Source organism: Sciurus carolinensis, chromosome 4 (assembly GCF_902686445.1).
Source record: "Sciurus carolinensis chromosome 4, mSciCar1.2, whole genome shotgun sequence".
NCBI lineage: Eukaryota > Metazoa > Chordata > Mammalia > Rodentia > Sciuridae > Sciurus > Sciurus carolinensis.
Genome location: NC_062216.1, coordinates 36,858,591 through 36,874,871, shown reverse-complemented (window position 1 = coordinate 36,874,871; position 16,281 = coordinate 36,858,591). Strand labels below are relative to the sequence as shown.

The window sequence follows — 16,281 nt, the reverse complement described above, 5'->3', positions numbered from 1 at the left end:
TGATTTGTGTGTTAGAGGAGGAACTATTTACTTGACAGGAAAAATCTGGAGTCACTTCGCCTGAAGAGAGGAGACTATCAGTAAACCAAATATTCCCATAGTAGGAATAAGATTTTACAATTAAAAAAATTTGAAAGTCAGGTGAATAACTCCTTTTTATTATTCAATGGTTCTCAATTTCACAGTCGCAAACAGGGTAGGAGGCAAATATTGAGCACCTCCCTTGGATTTTCTTTATGAAGAGAAGGAAAAAAATTCCCACCACACTAAACACTTAAAAATAAGTTAAAACCATACCATTTCCTTTGGAAAGAAAAGATTTTTATGAACTGTGACCATTCTCTCACAGGAGCCAGAAAGTTGCCACATTTCCTCTGTGCGCCAAGTTCACTGGATCTTTCTGAAAGGAACACACAATGACCCTCCCTTTACCACAGAGGCCTGTGGTTCTAGAGTTGAACACAATGGATTTGTTCTCCTAACTTCGTGCCTAAAAAATTATAGACAATTTTACACAAGGAAAGAAAGACTTGCTCTTCAAGATCTTCACCTGGGGGGTCTCCATGCCATTTCAAAAGACACAGTCACTGTGTAAAATTGGTTTGGAAAGTTTGCTCTGGGAATTGCCTTTGCAAGAAAACCAGGCTCAACTGGATACAGCTCCATAGTGGTTTTGACTAAAAGTGCTTTTTCCCAGTTTAATCGTTTACTTGACAGCAAACCACTTTTCGTTTGAAAAAAACACAAAAATGACAATAAAAAACCAGTATCCATTCTCAGACAAAGATTTGCCACCACCAAGGAGAATAAAATGTGCAGTTGTCCCTCCGTATCTTCAAGGGACTGGTTCCAGGATATCAAACCCTGCAAATGCTCAGGTGCCTTATGTAAAATGGCATTGTATTTACATACACCCTCAAATCATCTCTTGATTACTTGTAATACCTAGTAAAATGTAAATGCTGTTTAAGTAGATGTTATACTATATTGTTCAGGAGAAAATGGTAAGGGAAAAAGTCTGTACATACTCAGTACAGGCACAATTTTTAAAAATATTTTCAATCCCACAGTTGAACACAGTTGGAATTTGGAGCCTATGGACACGGAAGGCCCAGTCTATAGATTTCGAAGGCAACTGAACAGGCATTCCGAAGTCATGCAAGTGCCTCACGGAAACATTAACAGCCTCCTAGTGTTTACCTGGGAGGGGGTCACATTCAGCTGGGGATAAAAGCTATAATAGGAGTGCTAATACAAAGCAACTCCCCAAACCAACTGTGTTGCTTTATACTTTCATATAAAAAACTTAGTTACATCCACCCCTAGCCCTCACTGTTTCAAATTCACAGTGCAGTATGTGACCTTTCAACATTCCTGGGAAAAAGAATTTCGATCAGAAATTTCCGTTTGTAGTTCACTCAAAAACCCTAAAAATAAAGAGTGTACAGTTGAAATTTGTTACTGAAGAAATAAATTGATCTTACCTAAAATATTTGCTCACAAGTATCAAAAAAAAAATCCACTTAGACATATAACCAAATGTTATTTAATATCTTAAAAAGTAACACAATCCAAAATGGATATTTCACACAACACTACATAAACAACATGAACACAATATTACCATATGGAGGGACTTTCAAATATAGACTTACAAAAATCCCTGTCCTTTTTTTCTTTTAAGTTATTATACTAAGCATGACAAGTAATCATCATTTACAATATGGTACACTGACACAATAAAAACCATGTTACAAATGTGCTGTTATAAATCAGTAACATTAGGGAAGACATTTCATGAACTGTAATTATTTCATATGAAATACTATACAATATAAACAGAACATCCATCTTGGATGACCTTTACAGCAACCAGAGACCAAGTAATTTAAATTTTTTTTTTTCAGTGCAAACACATTTTATTCAAGGCAGTCTTGGCTGCAAAACTCCTTTCTAACATACAGTAAATCCCACTTGCACTTCTTAATTCATTTACCCTAATGCAATAGTCACATTCAGTCACTCAGAGAAAGATACCTGCAGAATTATGATCCCTTTAAACTTGATGTTCAAATTTAATTCTCTTCCAGAAAGTAGTATCTCTGTCAACTGCTCTAAGGACTTTAATTTGTAGCTGTCAATACTTACATAAAGGTGACCCTAGGGCAGCTCTATTTCTAACCAGCATGTGTGCACAATACTGCACAGTATTCTGCCCTTCCAATGTGGAAACCGTGGCGGTGTCAGTGCCTAGGTGGGGGGATGGGAAGGAGGCAGGGAGGGAGACTCTCGAGGGAAGGAAGGGGAGGGGTTGCTGAGTGAATACTGCAAGATTGACTTCCCGGAACTGTGGAGGATTGGTATTGGAGGAGATCTCAGGTCTCAGACTTGGTACCTCTTTTTGGTGGGAGGAGGAAATGGGGGATCCCAAGGTCAGCCTTTGCACAGGAAGATAGGCAAGTGCACATGGCCCTGTCCAGCTTCTAACCTTACATTCTAACCATGCGTTTCCATCTCCAGAGTCATCGCTGCCTACTTGGAAACACCCTATTCCCTTGTTGGCATTGTGTGTGTGTGTGTGTGTGTGTGTGTGTGTGTGTGTGCATATTCACACGCAGAGCCAATAAGTAGCAATTAAAGCCCGAGAACTGATAATATACAATCATAAGAAGAAGGTTCAGCCCCCCTTAAGCTTTGTAGAATTCTGAATCTTACAAATCATCAATTGTTAAGTCATAGAACAACTGTAAAAACACAGGATTATGTGTTAAGAGTGATCACTGGGGAATGTCTCTCTGGATGCTGCTGCAAAACATGCAGACATTAACTCAATCAGAGAGATGCCAATGCCTGTTTCAAACACATGAGGGAATTTAATAATCATTTTTTCATATACATATAATTTATGAAATGTCTCCTAAATAAAAATCTGTAGGAAAATATTGGATGTAACCTTAATACCCTAAAACCTCTGCAAGAAGGCTGGGGTGACAGCTGATTCTTTCTCTTTCTTGGCAAAGCTCAGTCTGATAGTAATCTCTTTCCTGCTCATATTTTACTAACCCAAAGCAAAACAATGTCTCCCAGGTTTCACATTCATTTTTTCCTGTATTCCAGCTTCCCGGAGCCCTAAACATGTACAGAAGAGTCTCTCACTAATAGGAGAGTACTGGATGGCTTTGGCAATGGGCAGGACTGTTCTGGGGGAAGGTGGAAGGAAGAAGGAGGAGAAGCAATCACTTGCTGGGGTCCACTGTGATCTGACAGCACTGCTAGTTGGTTTGGGGACAGGCCTATGGTAATGGAGAAGATTCCTGTAAAGGGTTTTCTGTCTCCTAATTTGTGAAAACACTTAGAACTGGGTCAGATCCTACAAAGTAGGACTCGATATGTGGTGTACTGAAATTCTATTGTGCCATGGAGCACTGTGAAGAGTTACTTGATAAAGTTTTTAATTGAAGTTTGTTTCAGCACCTTCCACTGCCTGAAGCAGTCTTGTTCCTGAAGATGGTATTTTAGCACGGGAATTATAGAAACCCAGTATGACACTGTAAACAGGGGTGGACGTCTGGATCGGCCTTGGACTGCAAGGGCATCTGGGTGAATCTGCTACTCTCCCACTTGATCATTCAATACCGGAAATGTGTGCTGAGGTGCAAGATTCCAAACACCCTGAACTTTTTTGAATTAAAATAGACCAAGGTGTAAGATTGTACTTTTTTTTTTTTTAAACTTTATTAGCACACATCAGAAAAAGAGCATTGTATTTAGTGATTTCTCATGATGGTCTATCAAACAGATAGAAAATAGGTCATTGATAGCTGCCACTGTGTTTCTGGGTAATCTAAGTCATCCCAAGTATGGGTATTACAAATATGACCTGCCTTATTAACTGTTAACTAATGCTTTGGAAGCACTTTGAGATCCCAAAATGAACTGAGCAACATCATCATTGGTTGTTGGGTTTTAAATGAAGCTCCGAATCCTACCCATGTTACAAACAGTGAGACTTTTCCCAAAATGATCCCTATTGTATTGTGAGAAATATGCCTACATTTAAGTTAAAAACTTTATTTTCAAGTACACTTTGTGGTGATCAGTGGTTTATCCTGGGTAGAATTTTACCAAGCTGTGCCAAACAGAAAGGGGAACGAAGCTTCTGTTTCCACAAAACAGGTTTCTTCTGATGGTGACTGCAATAAAATTTAAGTTTACATTTTAGAAATGCTGGTTGGGTTACGAAAAATAGAGACTTGGGAACAGCTGGTGTTCTGATCAATGTTACTGCAGATTCTTTCAATTTAGGTTTCCTGAACTTGAGCTCCCCAACACAGAGAGGCATTCATGTGCTACTTTTACCCAGTTAGTCCCTTTTTAGCTCTTCTATTTGTTTTCGCTATTGGATGCACACCCTTTTCATATGCTCATTAAGGTCCCCTGAGATGTGCAAAATTATATCAAATGGAATACAAATTATCTAACAGAAGTTATGGAACACGTGGCAGAGCTCCTTTAATGAAGATGAAGTTGGGGCTCAAAAGGGTGGCATACGATAAAGGCGGAGAGGCCCAAAGTGCTTCAGAGCTGGCAGTTCTAATTTCTTGTGTGCCTTGTGTTACTGAAAACCTAGCCATCAAATCAGATTTCCATAGGAGTGAATAGCTTGCCAAATTATGTTTACCAATTGGCTCTTGGCCAGAGAGAACTTTTAGCAGGAATGGAGAGTGGGGGAAAGGCAAGAATCTTTAAACTTCCGTTCCTTTGTGACAAAATCAAGTGTGCTTTCATGGGGAAGAGAGGAGAAGACAGAATTCCATCTGAAAGCCAAAGGATGCTGTGAAAGAAAACCATGGCAATGGGATAGTCATGAGTCCCCAGAGGCAATCACCGACACACACACAACGCATGGCCTCATGTTTAAGAAAGTTTTAAATGTTGCTTTTCTAAACAATACACTTTAACACACTGCTGCCATTTCATCAAATTCATGGAGGTAGTTATATGTAAAAATAAAAATTACCATAAAGTAATATGCTGTATCATAATAATACATAAGTGTGCAAAATGCCGACAGATGTGTTGACCCTTTAAAGTTGAACGCCTCACAGAGATTCAACCAGATTCAGTTTTGTAAACCTTTCAGTTGATAAACTCTAAGACTAGAGAAGCAGTTGTGTGACACGAAGCTCTGGTATCACTGGAGGAAAAGTATGCAAAGCTTGGAGAGGGCCCGAGGGCTTGGGCATGGAGAACCTCACCATCTGGGTGAGATCAACCTGGACATGCACAGTTGTCACATGTCACATGCCACGTATGTCATGCGCTTCCCGCTACCACCTCTCCTCCAATCAAGAATCCAGATTAAATTCAGGAGAGTATTTCTACACGGAACGTCTGCTTACATGGTATATCACCTTCACTGTCCATTGTTTCTATGCTAAATGGCTACTGGTCTAAGGAAGTTTTCTTTTAAAAAATCATGTACCCCAGGGTGTCAGGCAAATGGTGAACACGTTTTATTTGAATAACGTTTCTTGTAAACCTATTTCTTGTGAAATATCGATAAGTTCATATTTTAAAGCTTCTCTTAAAGGTTAATGATTTCTTTTCCTGCTCACACTAGCATTTGATTATTCCAATGGCTACTTTCAGAGGGTCAATCAGAGGCCAATGTACTGTTACAATGGTTATGTTATTTATGAATTGAGGATGACAAAAATTTGTGAGCAGGTTTTTGGAAAAAATAAATTTAGACAGAAAAATTTAGTAACTGTATGGTATACAACTCCCCAAAGAAACAGATTATGTAGTCTACTAGATTCATTGTCATTCCTTCTGGACATATTTAAGCAATGAGACAGACGGTGCATTTCTGAGCAGTTGAGGCATGCCTTGGAGGAAATAAGACATGAGATTAAAAGTCAACTGGCTTAAGCATTTCAATAGGGTGGCAGTTCACTAAGAAATGTGCTTAAGTTTCACCATAATAAGCACTAAAAGGGAATTATGCCAAACTTGAGGAGTCCAGTTTGACCCAATGCAACTTTCAAATAGCTGATAAAGCATGAGCGAGTATTCATGTTTCAACAATGAGTCCGACTATGTATCTCACTGTATTCCTTAAACTGATTGCTAGTGATTAAATCTAAGCTGGGAACAGAAGTGTCTCACAAATTTTATGCCAATTATTTAAATCTAAGTTGAAAAAAATATATATATATAAAACTTTTTTAAAAAATGGTGTTTGGCTCCAAATAGCACATGCCACTAGACATACAAATATAACTTTATGTCAGACCATTTACTTGGGTCAGATGAAACCCTTTTGCAAATAGTTTTCCATTATCTATAGATGTATTCCATCGTTCTCAGAAAGTAAAGCTCAGAAACTTTGAAATGTCTCTTTCCTATAAGACTGACGCTTAATTATTTGTAATCCTTTGCTGCTGAGCCCTCTTTGTGTTCGACATGACATTGTAAACCGAAGCAAAATGTTAACAAATCATTTTGAAATAAGCTGGGCTAATGACTATACATCTGCCTAAAAACACCTCCTGAAATTGGTTACAAAGTATCTGTAAACATTACTCTGGCATAGTTCATTATGCATAATTGTTATTCTGATAAACTTTAGGGGAGTACAAATTATGATTATACCACACTAGCAGAATGAGCTCATTCTGTGGCTTATTACATGGGCATGTATATTTCTAATCAAAAATTACTTTAAAAGTTTTCTCTATAGATATCTTCCCAGGAATAAAAGGCCTGAAGTTCAACTCTCCCTAAATTTGCTCTTTCCTATAACCACTAAAAATTATCTCCCACAGCCTAATTTAGGCATTCTATTTAAAACTACATAAAATAGATTTATGTCCTTCCATTAGAAAGAATAACATCCCCAGGCCATACTCTCCATTTGTATCACAAAGAACATTTTGCTTTTAAACAAACTAATTATTGTATCTATTATAGTAAGATAGGATCATCATAAGTATCACAAGGAGGAAATTATCTTCCTTCAATATTTGATTAATACCTTTAAAAAAGTCCACATCACCTCTTCCCTCACTTAGTGCTGTGCCCCAGCCAGATTGGGGATTCCCTTCCTTTATCCACTTCTGATTCAAAGGCCTATATTCCTGTTTGTGATCATGGAAGGTTTAAAATCAAGACAAGCATCTGTCACACTTGAAAATAAAATCCTGAAAACAGACACTCCCAGTATTTCCATCGCCACCCCTTCTGACATACTTCCATCGACTCCTGCAAAACAGTACCACGAAACTCACAGTGAAAAATGACAGGTGCATAAACGGTTCACACGCAAAGGGCTGGGGTCCCTCTGGTCAGTTTGGCATTGATTTCCCTTAAGGTGGACCCTTGCATTTGACATTTTTGTGGTGGCATGGGTTTTTGTTAGTTTGTTTGTTTTGGAAGTATCAAGGATCAGTTCTGTGGCCCCACTGAACCACAGACTGGGAGCAACACACATCTGTGGCATTTTAAAATGGAATTGGCAACTGCATGACATTGAAAACGCATATTCCACTTACAGTGTCTAGACTTTCCTATGTGTGCTCAGATACAATTAGTGAAGCCAAAGTATACATATCACCCCTACTGCTATTCAGTTGCTACAGAGCCATAAATGTGAAAAGCAATACTCTGAAATAAAGATTTTTGTTTTTTTGCCCTAGCCTACTTAGCTGCACAGTTTAAGTAAACACAAAAACTGTGCTTGAGATGCTTGTCTTTCCAAAGATGTAAACATCAGTCCCAGTGTCGTAAACTTTGCTGTACTGAATGAGACAGAAGATCTGAGGCAGAAGGACTATCACACACTAGTAACAGAAGCTTGCAAGCAGTTGGAAGGTTTCTGTAATTTCTCAGCTTCGTTGGTCGGGGGATCTGTACTCGCACGGAAGTTGAAGGCTGAACCAGCGACACCGTGGGCTGGACTCAAAGCGGGGTTCTGACGACGGTTACTCTCAACAATGCTTGATGTGTTGGAAGCCAGGCTCTCCCGAGTACTAAAAGAGTAAAAAGGTTTGGTTTTGTTTTGCTTTGAACATAAATAGTTCTACATCGAGCCCCAGAGGAAGAGCGAATGATGTCGTTAATGGATTTCCTCTGTCGGTTCACAATGTCATATCAATATACATCTCCACTGATTACTCGCATCCGCTCTTCCAGCCGGGGCTCCCGGAGCTTTAACAGACACATTACGATCTGCAGCACGCGGAATGAATAAAGGCTTTCTCAATCACCAAGTACACTTTGAAATGACTGTGCCTTCTTTTCATATTCACAGAAACTACTTCAAAATCTGATGTGATGGAGAAGCTATCACATTAGTTTTAGAAGTGAATACTCATACCAGTGTAATGATTTCATTTCAGGCTAGAAATTCATTGGGCATAACTGCTCCTGAATAAACTCAGTAATTTTACCCTAATGACCGCATTCGCCTCGTCCATTAGAAGAGTTTGACTTTGGTGGACTTGAAGCATGCCACTAGCTAATTTCCCACACTGATGGGGATGAAATTCTTTTTAAACACTGTATACCTCTGTGTCAAATTTTAACACTTTAGTTAAAACGTATTTTCTGACAAAGGACCTTAGGTTTTTTTCCCGTTTATTCATCAAGTTTACATTCATTTCTGCCTCCCTTTGGTAGAAATATTTTCTTCTTAAAAGGATTCTTATAGAAGAGAGGTTAAAAGCTCTATTATTCCCATTTCTCTTATAATTTTTCTAAATTAGAAATCCTTGAACCTATTTAAATGCTTTAAGAGATGTAGAACATTTAACATTTCAAACAAGCAGGGCAAGAACAGAAATGCAGATGACTGAGCCTGATCCAGGGGAACTGAGCAGATTTCATGTTCAAGGTCCTCAGAGTGGCTGTAAGAACCTCTTTAGCTTGTAAGCCTGCTCCGTGTGGTCAACAGGTCAAGAATTGTGGTGGAGATGTCTCTCTTTCCCTCTTCATCCCCAACACATCATCTAAATTGGGAGCTGTCTCTGCTGTAAGATGTCTGACCAGTACAATGTACTGATAGTGATAAATATATGTAATAGTCCAGTTTCTATAAAGAAAATATTTCATTACCATTGTAATAACGAGAATGACATTCATATTGAGGACTCTGGATATGATGATAAACAGTTAATAGAAATGGACTGTTAGCAATAAAACATATTTCTCAAATTTAATTATTTTTTAGAGGGAGCTAATGGAAAGCAACCTTAAAAATAAAATTCCCAGGAAGTAATAGGTAGGAGAAGTGAACCAAGTAGCTCTGTTGTTCATCCTTCTACTGGCGAGCGTTCCCTTGGCCCTAGGCTTCTATAGCCCATGTCCATGCCATACATTAAGCAGACACACCCTGGTAGCCTTTGGTCTCCCTGATTTTCATATTATGTTGCTCAACATTTTTTGGCCTTAGATATGGATTTGTAGGCTTTTCATGTCAAGATTTTTCATCAATATGAGACCTCATAGCATAGATAAGTTTCTAATCTTTTTGTTTTTTCAATATCCTTTCATTTCCAAAAGACTGGACTAAAAAAATTTTGGAAATGTGGCTGAATGGGACCACTGGGACAGGACTGAAGCCTTTAAGTGTAGGGAAAAATCATCTTGCTTGCTTGCATCTTAGTTGCTTAGTGAAATATTTCACTGAAAGATCTGAATGAACGGTGCACTGAAGATTCCCATGTCTAGCAATGGGAAGGGATCAGCATGATAATGCTACTTAGCTACTACACTACTCATGCTGAAAACTCTGTAAATCAAATATTCTCTTGCACATCCTCATGCATTAGGCAACTTTGTGACTTTATTGAGGCGTATAGAAATAAAGTTTGTCATCTGGCTTCTAACCAATGATATTAAATATGAAAGAGGTAAAATTAGGAATTGTTCTGTAGGTTCTCTAACTGCATGAAATTTATGGGCGATCTGCATGCTACCGTAGAGAAAATTCTACCTCGTAATAGTGCTAGTATAGACATGTGGCTAATGTGTGAAGGCAGTCTCCGTAGAACAAACTTTACCTTCTACTATAACAAAGCATTTAACCCTTGAATATGTTATTTAAAAAATGAAAATAATTTACTTTAAGAAATAATCCCAATCATAAATTCTATATTCTGCACCCCAAGTTTCAAGATAATATATTATGCAGAGATACTGGCTCTACTATTTTATGAGTATTTCTGTTAACCCCTAAACAAACAAAATCTTTTAATATTATATAGTAGTAGGGTTTTATATTAGAATCCACTAAACCACTCCCAATGTGTCCTTATAAAATGGAGTTTTACAGTTTTCTGCCTGTGGAAGTCTAGAGGTCAAGGGGACAACACATAGGGTCTGAAACTATTGTATGAGAAGCACCAGGCAGTAGAGTCTACATAAAAAGAAACAGTGGAACACAAAGATACAGGAAGATAAAACATGTCTTCAATAAGCAATGATGTGGAGCTTTGGCCACAGACTACAGACCTTTAATTATGTATATCTGGTACCCACTCCATGGATTTCCAGAGGAAAAAAAGAGTAGAACAGGAAAATAGGAAGAAAAGGATAGAGAAGATAAATTGGAAAATAAATAAAAATTTGGTTTGGGATAAAAAGTGATTTAGCAAAAACAATTTCTTAGAAAAGTCACTATATAGACCCAGTGATTTAAAGACTGGGTGTGATGACTGAGGTTTCTCAGGGATCCATCCTCAAGGGACAGGTAGAGGAGACCTGGGATTCCTGGTCTCCCACCAACTGTAACCAGAGTGCCATCTCTGTGGCCTGTTTGGACATTAGACTTACACAGGTTAACTTGCAAACGTTCACATGACCAAAATAATAATAATAATAATAACTATTATAATTATAATAAGGAACTAGCCCTTTTAAGAAATAACAAAGGCCTGATATGGGACAAACAGATTAATGATTCCCAGTTCTGACTTTGGGATGCTCCATCCCCAAAGTATCCAGAGAAATGGTGAAAATGATCACAACAGAATTAATTTTAATTCTTAATAATTAAAATAAACATATGAAGTCCATAATCCTATCTGGGTACTCGTTAAAATTATAAGTACTATAAGATCTTGGGAATCACAGTTGATGAGGAATGTCAATCTCTTCGAAGTTATTTCTGCATCTCAGAGTCACCAATCTGGAGTAGAATTTAGAAGGAGATTTAGGACCCAAGTTACCCTTTTAAGGAGAAGAAAGAGTTAAGGAGAAAAAAGGAAGTTGCACAGACTCCTTGGTTTGCCTTTGTAACCCCTGAACAACTTCGGTGCTTTGGGCGTGACCATCAGGTATTATACTCTCAATTATCAACTCTTCTGAATTATCAATACCTGCAAAAGGAAGCGACTGTGATGGGCCTAATGGGTTGTCACCAATTCCGCAGGAAGAAAAGTAACAGTGCTGGTGCGTGTCTTGACTCATTAGCGCACAGGCCCCTGACCTTTCTGAGAGGAACAGGTTTCCATTTCTTTGCAGACAAGAGGGCAGTGAGAGGAAGATGCCTTAGCCAAGTGGGCAGGCTGCGTAAAGTGGGGGTGGCAGCAAGATTCCAGGTCCTCTGGAAAGGTTTTAAGGTCTGTGATTAACATTCTCACTAGAGGGACCCCTCTAGTGGCATTAGGTAACTCCCCATCCCTGTTCCCCATTGACTATTCATTTCTTCAAAAAGTTACTATTTTTGAAAGATAAAAAAAAAAAAAAAAAAAAAAAACACTTCCTTTAGCATGATGGCAACAGGAATAGAAGAAAAAATATGGGGACGTGTTGGTCTTAGTTAGACCAGACTGATGTAAGTCTGAGGGAAGGAGCCAACCCACCAGTCCAGATTGGTGATCTCTACAGCTGCAGAAACTTTTTTTTTCAATTCCTGAAAAAGAAGTCAGAAACAGGCTGTTAACAACACAACACACACAACTCTTAACCCTCATTCACAGAACTGAGACTGTGAAATCAGAAACTTCTCACGGTATCTGCATAAAGCCCCAGGCCCTGATAGGTGTATGTGTGCAGAGACACCTCTCCCTACCGTGGGGAGTTGAATCCACTGTCCACGGTGATGCTGCTGCTGTCCATGCTGTCGAGCCGGGCTGAATGGGTGGCTCTCTGGTTGCTGCTGCTGTCGGTTTCTTTTGGGGTGAGGAGGGTGAGGTTCTTCTCAAATTTCCTCTGCAAGTCTCTTTCCTTCTCCCTCTCAAGAAGCCACTGCATGGTGCCTACGTCATCTCTATTTTTCTCCTCCTCAGCGTTTTTGTTTGCTCCTTCCTCAGAGTCGTCGTCATCGGAGACGTTGTAATAGTCAAAAGAGGCTTCCTGGTTCCCTCCAGACTCCTGCTGACGCTGGGAAGCTGGCATGGCTTGTGCTGCCGAGGTCCCCAGGGTCGGTTCCAGTTTCTCGCATCGGCCTGGCAAAGTGTCAGCAGGTGTCTTCGGGTGAGATTTGAGGAGGGACAGGCTTGATTTGTGATAGCTGTTTACAGACAAGGTGCTGTGAAGAGGTTTGAACAGTGTGTCTTTGCTGAATATCTCTTTCCTCTTGTCCAGGCTGCTGGGTTCCGCACCGTGGTGCTGGACCAGGCGTCCGTTGGCAATGCCTTCAGCCACTCCACCCGAAGCAGCAGGGCCTGCGCCTGACCCTTTCGGTGACTCCTCCTTGTGGCTGACAGGCTCCCTGGAGGAATGCGGGGCCTGCCTATCAGATGGAGACAGCTTTTTCACCCCTTCCGCCAGGGTCAGCGTGTCATGGTCCTCCTTACTCTTCCCCAGAGGTGACGGTGCGGTGAGTACTGTCTCACTAGAGGTGTTGCACTGGAAATAGTCATCTGCAGTTGTTTTGGTTGGACAGGAGTTGAGTTCCCCATAGGATGGCAAACTCTCAGGTGGTTTGCCTGGCTCCAAAAGGCTACAAGCACTGGAAGGTTCCTTGCTGCCACCAACTATTTCTGGGATACATACCTCTTTATAGCTTGTGGATGAGAGGTGAGCCCTTTGATGACCAACAGCCTGAGCAGGCCTTAAAGTACTATCATCGATGTAGGACTGGCTGGGGGTCTGGTCGTCCTGACTACAGCCTTCAGCCAGGTCTTCAGGTGTGCCGAGAGAAGAAGCACCCAGGGGGCCTTTGGAGTTGTCCATGGATCTGGACCTCTCCTTGGCTTTGCTGGGTCTCTCATTCCTGGACCTTCGGTCCTGGGTATGGCTGTGGCTTCGGTGCACTTTTGAGTGGGAGCTTCCCCTGGAAGGTTCAGGAAAAGGCATCTCAGTTCTTCTTTTGGCCAATTCACCAGACACATCCCATTCTGGTGTCATGGGGAAATGGGACTCAATCACGTTCGTGTTACTGTGCATGATGAAGTTGTCACCTTTATGTTCGATGATGAAGCAGCCCTCCCTGGGTGCCCTGGTCAGAGGGTCACAAAAGTCATACTCTCTTTCACCAGGAATGTCCAGATGCGAGCCGTCTGAAGGGTCTCCTTTAGACACCCGCGTCTTGCTGTGTGACCGAGACTTCCCGTGGGACTTTCGATGAGTCCTGCTCTTTTTACTTCTTCCACTGTGGTGGGCAGAGGATCCTGCTTTACTCCGATGAGCTTTCTCTTCTTCAAGTTTCTTCATTAGTGCAGTGTGCCTCATGACATTTTCCACGGTCAAGTCCGGGTTAATCCGCCGAATGATTTCCATCTCCACCTCCCGAGGGATGGTAGTTGGCGTGTCTTCGTCTCGCAGGGGCCACTCTTCTGGAGGAAACTGGGCAGAAAAATTGGCCAGCTGTTTGGTCTTGTCTTTCTTAAAACTTAGCCGGAATAACTTGAGCCCAAATTTTTTTGACTGCTTTTCACTATCTTTAGGTTTCGAGAGAGTTTCTGTCTTATAAGAAAAATTTACAGTACTTTTGCTCTTTTCAGTGGGTGGCACCTGGCACAGAGAAGGAGGGCAGTAAGGGTCCTTGCAGTCCTTGGCAGATTTCCTCTGCAGAGTTGACGCATGCATGCTGTGCATGTCTTCCCGGCAGCAGTGGCAAGAGTCGCAGTGGTTTCTGGGCAATGTCCTTTCCCTGACACAGCCTGAGGCAGAGGGCGTTATGGTTCCAGGTTGTGGAGAGGTACACTGAGACCTGTCAGGTATCCTCTCATCCAAATGGTACCATTTACTGTTAGTTCTTATGAGGGAAGGAGTTATGAAGTAAGTCTGTGGGGTCACAATGAAATAGCCATCCGGAGTGGGATAGATCTTCCTCTCCCGTACCAGCGTGTTCAGCGTGTGCCGCAGGATTTCTTGGCTTGGGGTTGGAACACCTGAAACCAAAAAGCAAACAAACAAACAACACTTGTGAGAATGAAGCGGGAACATTGTTCTTGATTCCTAATTTTCAGAATCCTATTAGTAATGACAAGCTCCCAAGTACCATCTCAGGGCGTGTAAGCAGGAACCAGACGAGGTTGGCCGTTAAGTTTAGTATGCATCTTAGTCTCCTCTGATAATGTCTATTGCTATTACTGGTTATACAGTGAGAAAATATAAGAGTTCAAAGAGGGCTGGGGATATATCTCAGGGGTGGGGCACTTGCCTAGCATGCATGAGGCCCTGGGTTCCATTTCTAGTACTAAGGGTGTCAGGGGAAGGCTGGAAGAGAAAGATGGAAGTTAGGTGAGATTGCAATTTTTTTGTTTGTTTTGTTTTGGTCCCAGGAATTGAACCCAGGGACACTTAACCACTGAGGCACATCCCCAGCCCTTTTAAAATTTTTTATTTAGAGACAGGGTCTCATTGAGTTGCTTAGAGCCTTGTTAAATTGCTGAGGCTGGTTTTGCAGTTTAACTTTTTTTTTTTTTTTGTGCTGGGGATCGAACCCAGGGCCTTAGTGCTTACAAGGCAAGCACTCTACCAACTGAGCTATCTCCCCAGCTGAGGCTGGTTTTGAACTTGCGATTCTCCTGCCTTAGCCTCCCAAGCCACTGGAATTATGGGCATGTGCCATTACATCCGGTTTGTTGATACAAACCTTCACTGAACTCAATCAATAATGGGGGGTGGGAGGGGTTAGCATTAGGTTTAGGGTTAGGTTTAGGGTTAGGGATAAGGAGAGCGATAAGAATGAAGGAAAGAAGGACTGTATAGAGGGAAAAGAGGGGTGGGAGGGGTGGGGGGGAAGGGAAAAAAAAATAAACATCATTGCCCTATGTAAACGTATGATTACACAAATGGTATGCCTTGACTCTATGTACAAATAGAGAAACAACATGTATCCCATTTGTATACAATTTAAAAAAAATAAATAAATATATTAAAAAAAAAAGAAAAAACAGGCTATTTTTAAGTGAGAGAAAAATAATAAAATATTACATAATGTGATATCAACTTACAGAAAAGGCATCTTCAATAAAAGTAATTAGGAAAGCAATGTTAGAACAGCTACCTTGATATGAAAAACAAATCTAACATATGTAGAGGACTATATATTGGAACTACTTCATATACCCCCGTTTTAAAAAAAAGGATTATGTTTACTTAAACTTAATTTTATGAATTATATAAAAGGGCAATTAGACTTGGTCATTATTTCTGACGTACCCTCTAATTTTTAAATCATCATCACCTTCAATTTTGACTGCAGCCCTGGTCAAAGTCAGGTGAGAACATTCTACTTTTTGTCATAAGTCAGCAGGTAGAGGTGTTTCTCCTAGTCTCTAACCAGCGGTCCCTAAATAAACACACTCGTAAAAGACCATCAGGTTGATCACTAAGTCCCAAATCCCTTTATTTTCTAGAATAGAAACACCAGGAATAAAGATGATCGATGCTTCTTTGTACAATGATGATGTTTTCAAAGGGTTTTGTGTGCATGTTTATGTCTTCTCCACCTTAAGAGGCAGAATCAAGAGTATAAATCCTTAAGGGAGTAAAAATTTGTCAGGCTATAGTCCATTTACTTTATTTCCTGGGTATTCTGCATTTCTCATCACATAAAGGGTGATAAACTTATAAAATTGATCTGAATGATATCATTTAGAAACAGGTCAGGTTGAATTATATGAATAACTGCCAATATTCAGCCATGTCTGACCCACAAAATGGCAATTTCACATTGTCAACCAAACGTGGTTAAGGCAGTGTAATGTGGAGACTGAAAGTTTGGGTCCTGCGGCCAGATTCCTGGATGGAAGGTGGAGCTCTGTCATTGATAGCTGGTGTTAACGGATGAATTATGCACCTTGCTCCCTTCCCTCACTCCCT

The 16,281-nt window shown here is 40.5% G+C and overlaps 1 protein-coding gene across 1 annotated transcript in view; it reads right to left on the bottom strand.

Moving 5' to 3' along the window:
• Window positions 1–1,526: 1,526 nt before the first annotated feature.
• The window catches only part of Stox2 (storkhead box 2), a 104,304-nt gene continuing 89,549 nt past the window's right edge, over window positions 1,527–16,281 (bottom strand). The window contains 2 exon segments of the mRNA XM_047549986.1: window positions 1,527–8,033; window positions 12,077–14,342. Of these exon segments, the coding sequence (XP_047405942.1) occupies window positions 7,838–8,033; window positions 12,077–14,342 (2,462 nt within the window). The 3' untranslated portion in view covers window positions 1,527–7,837.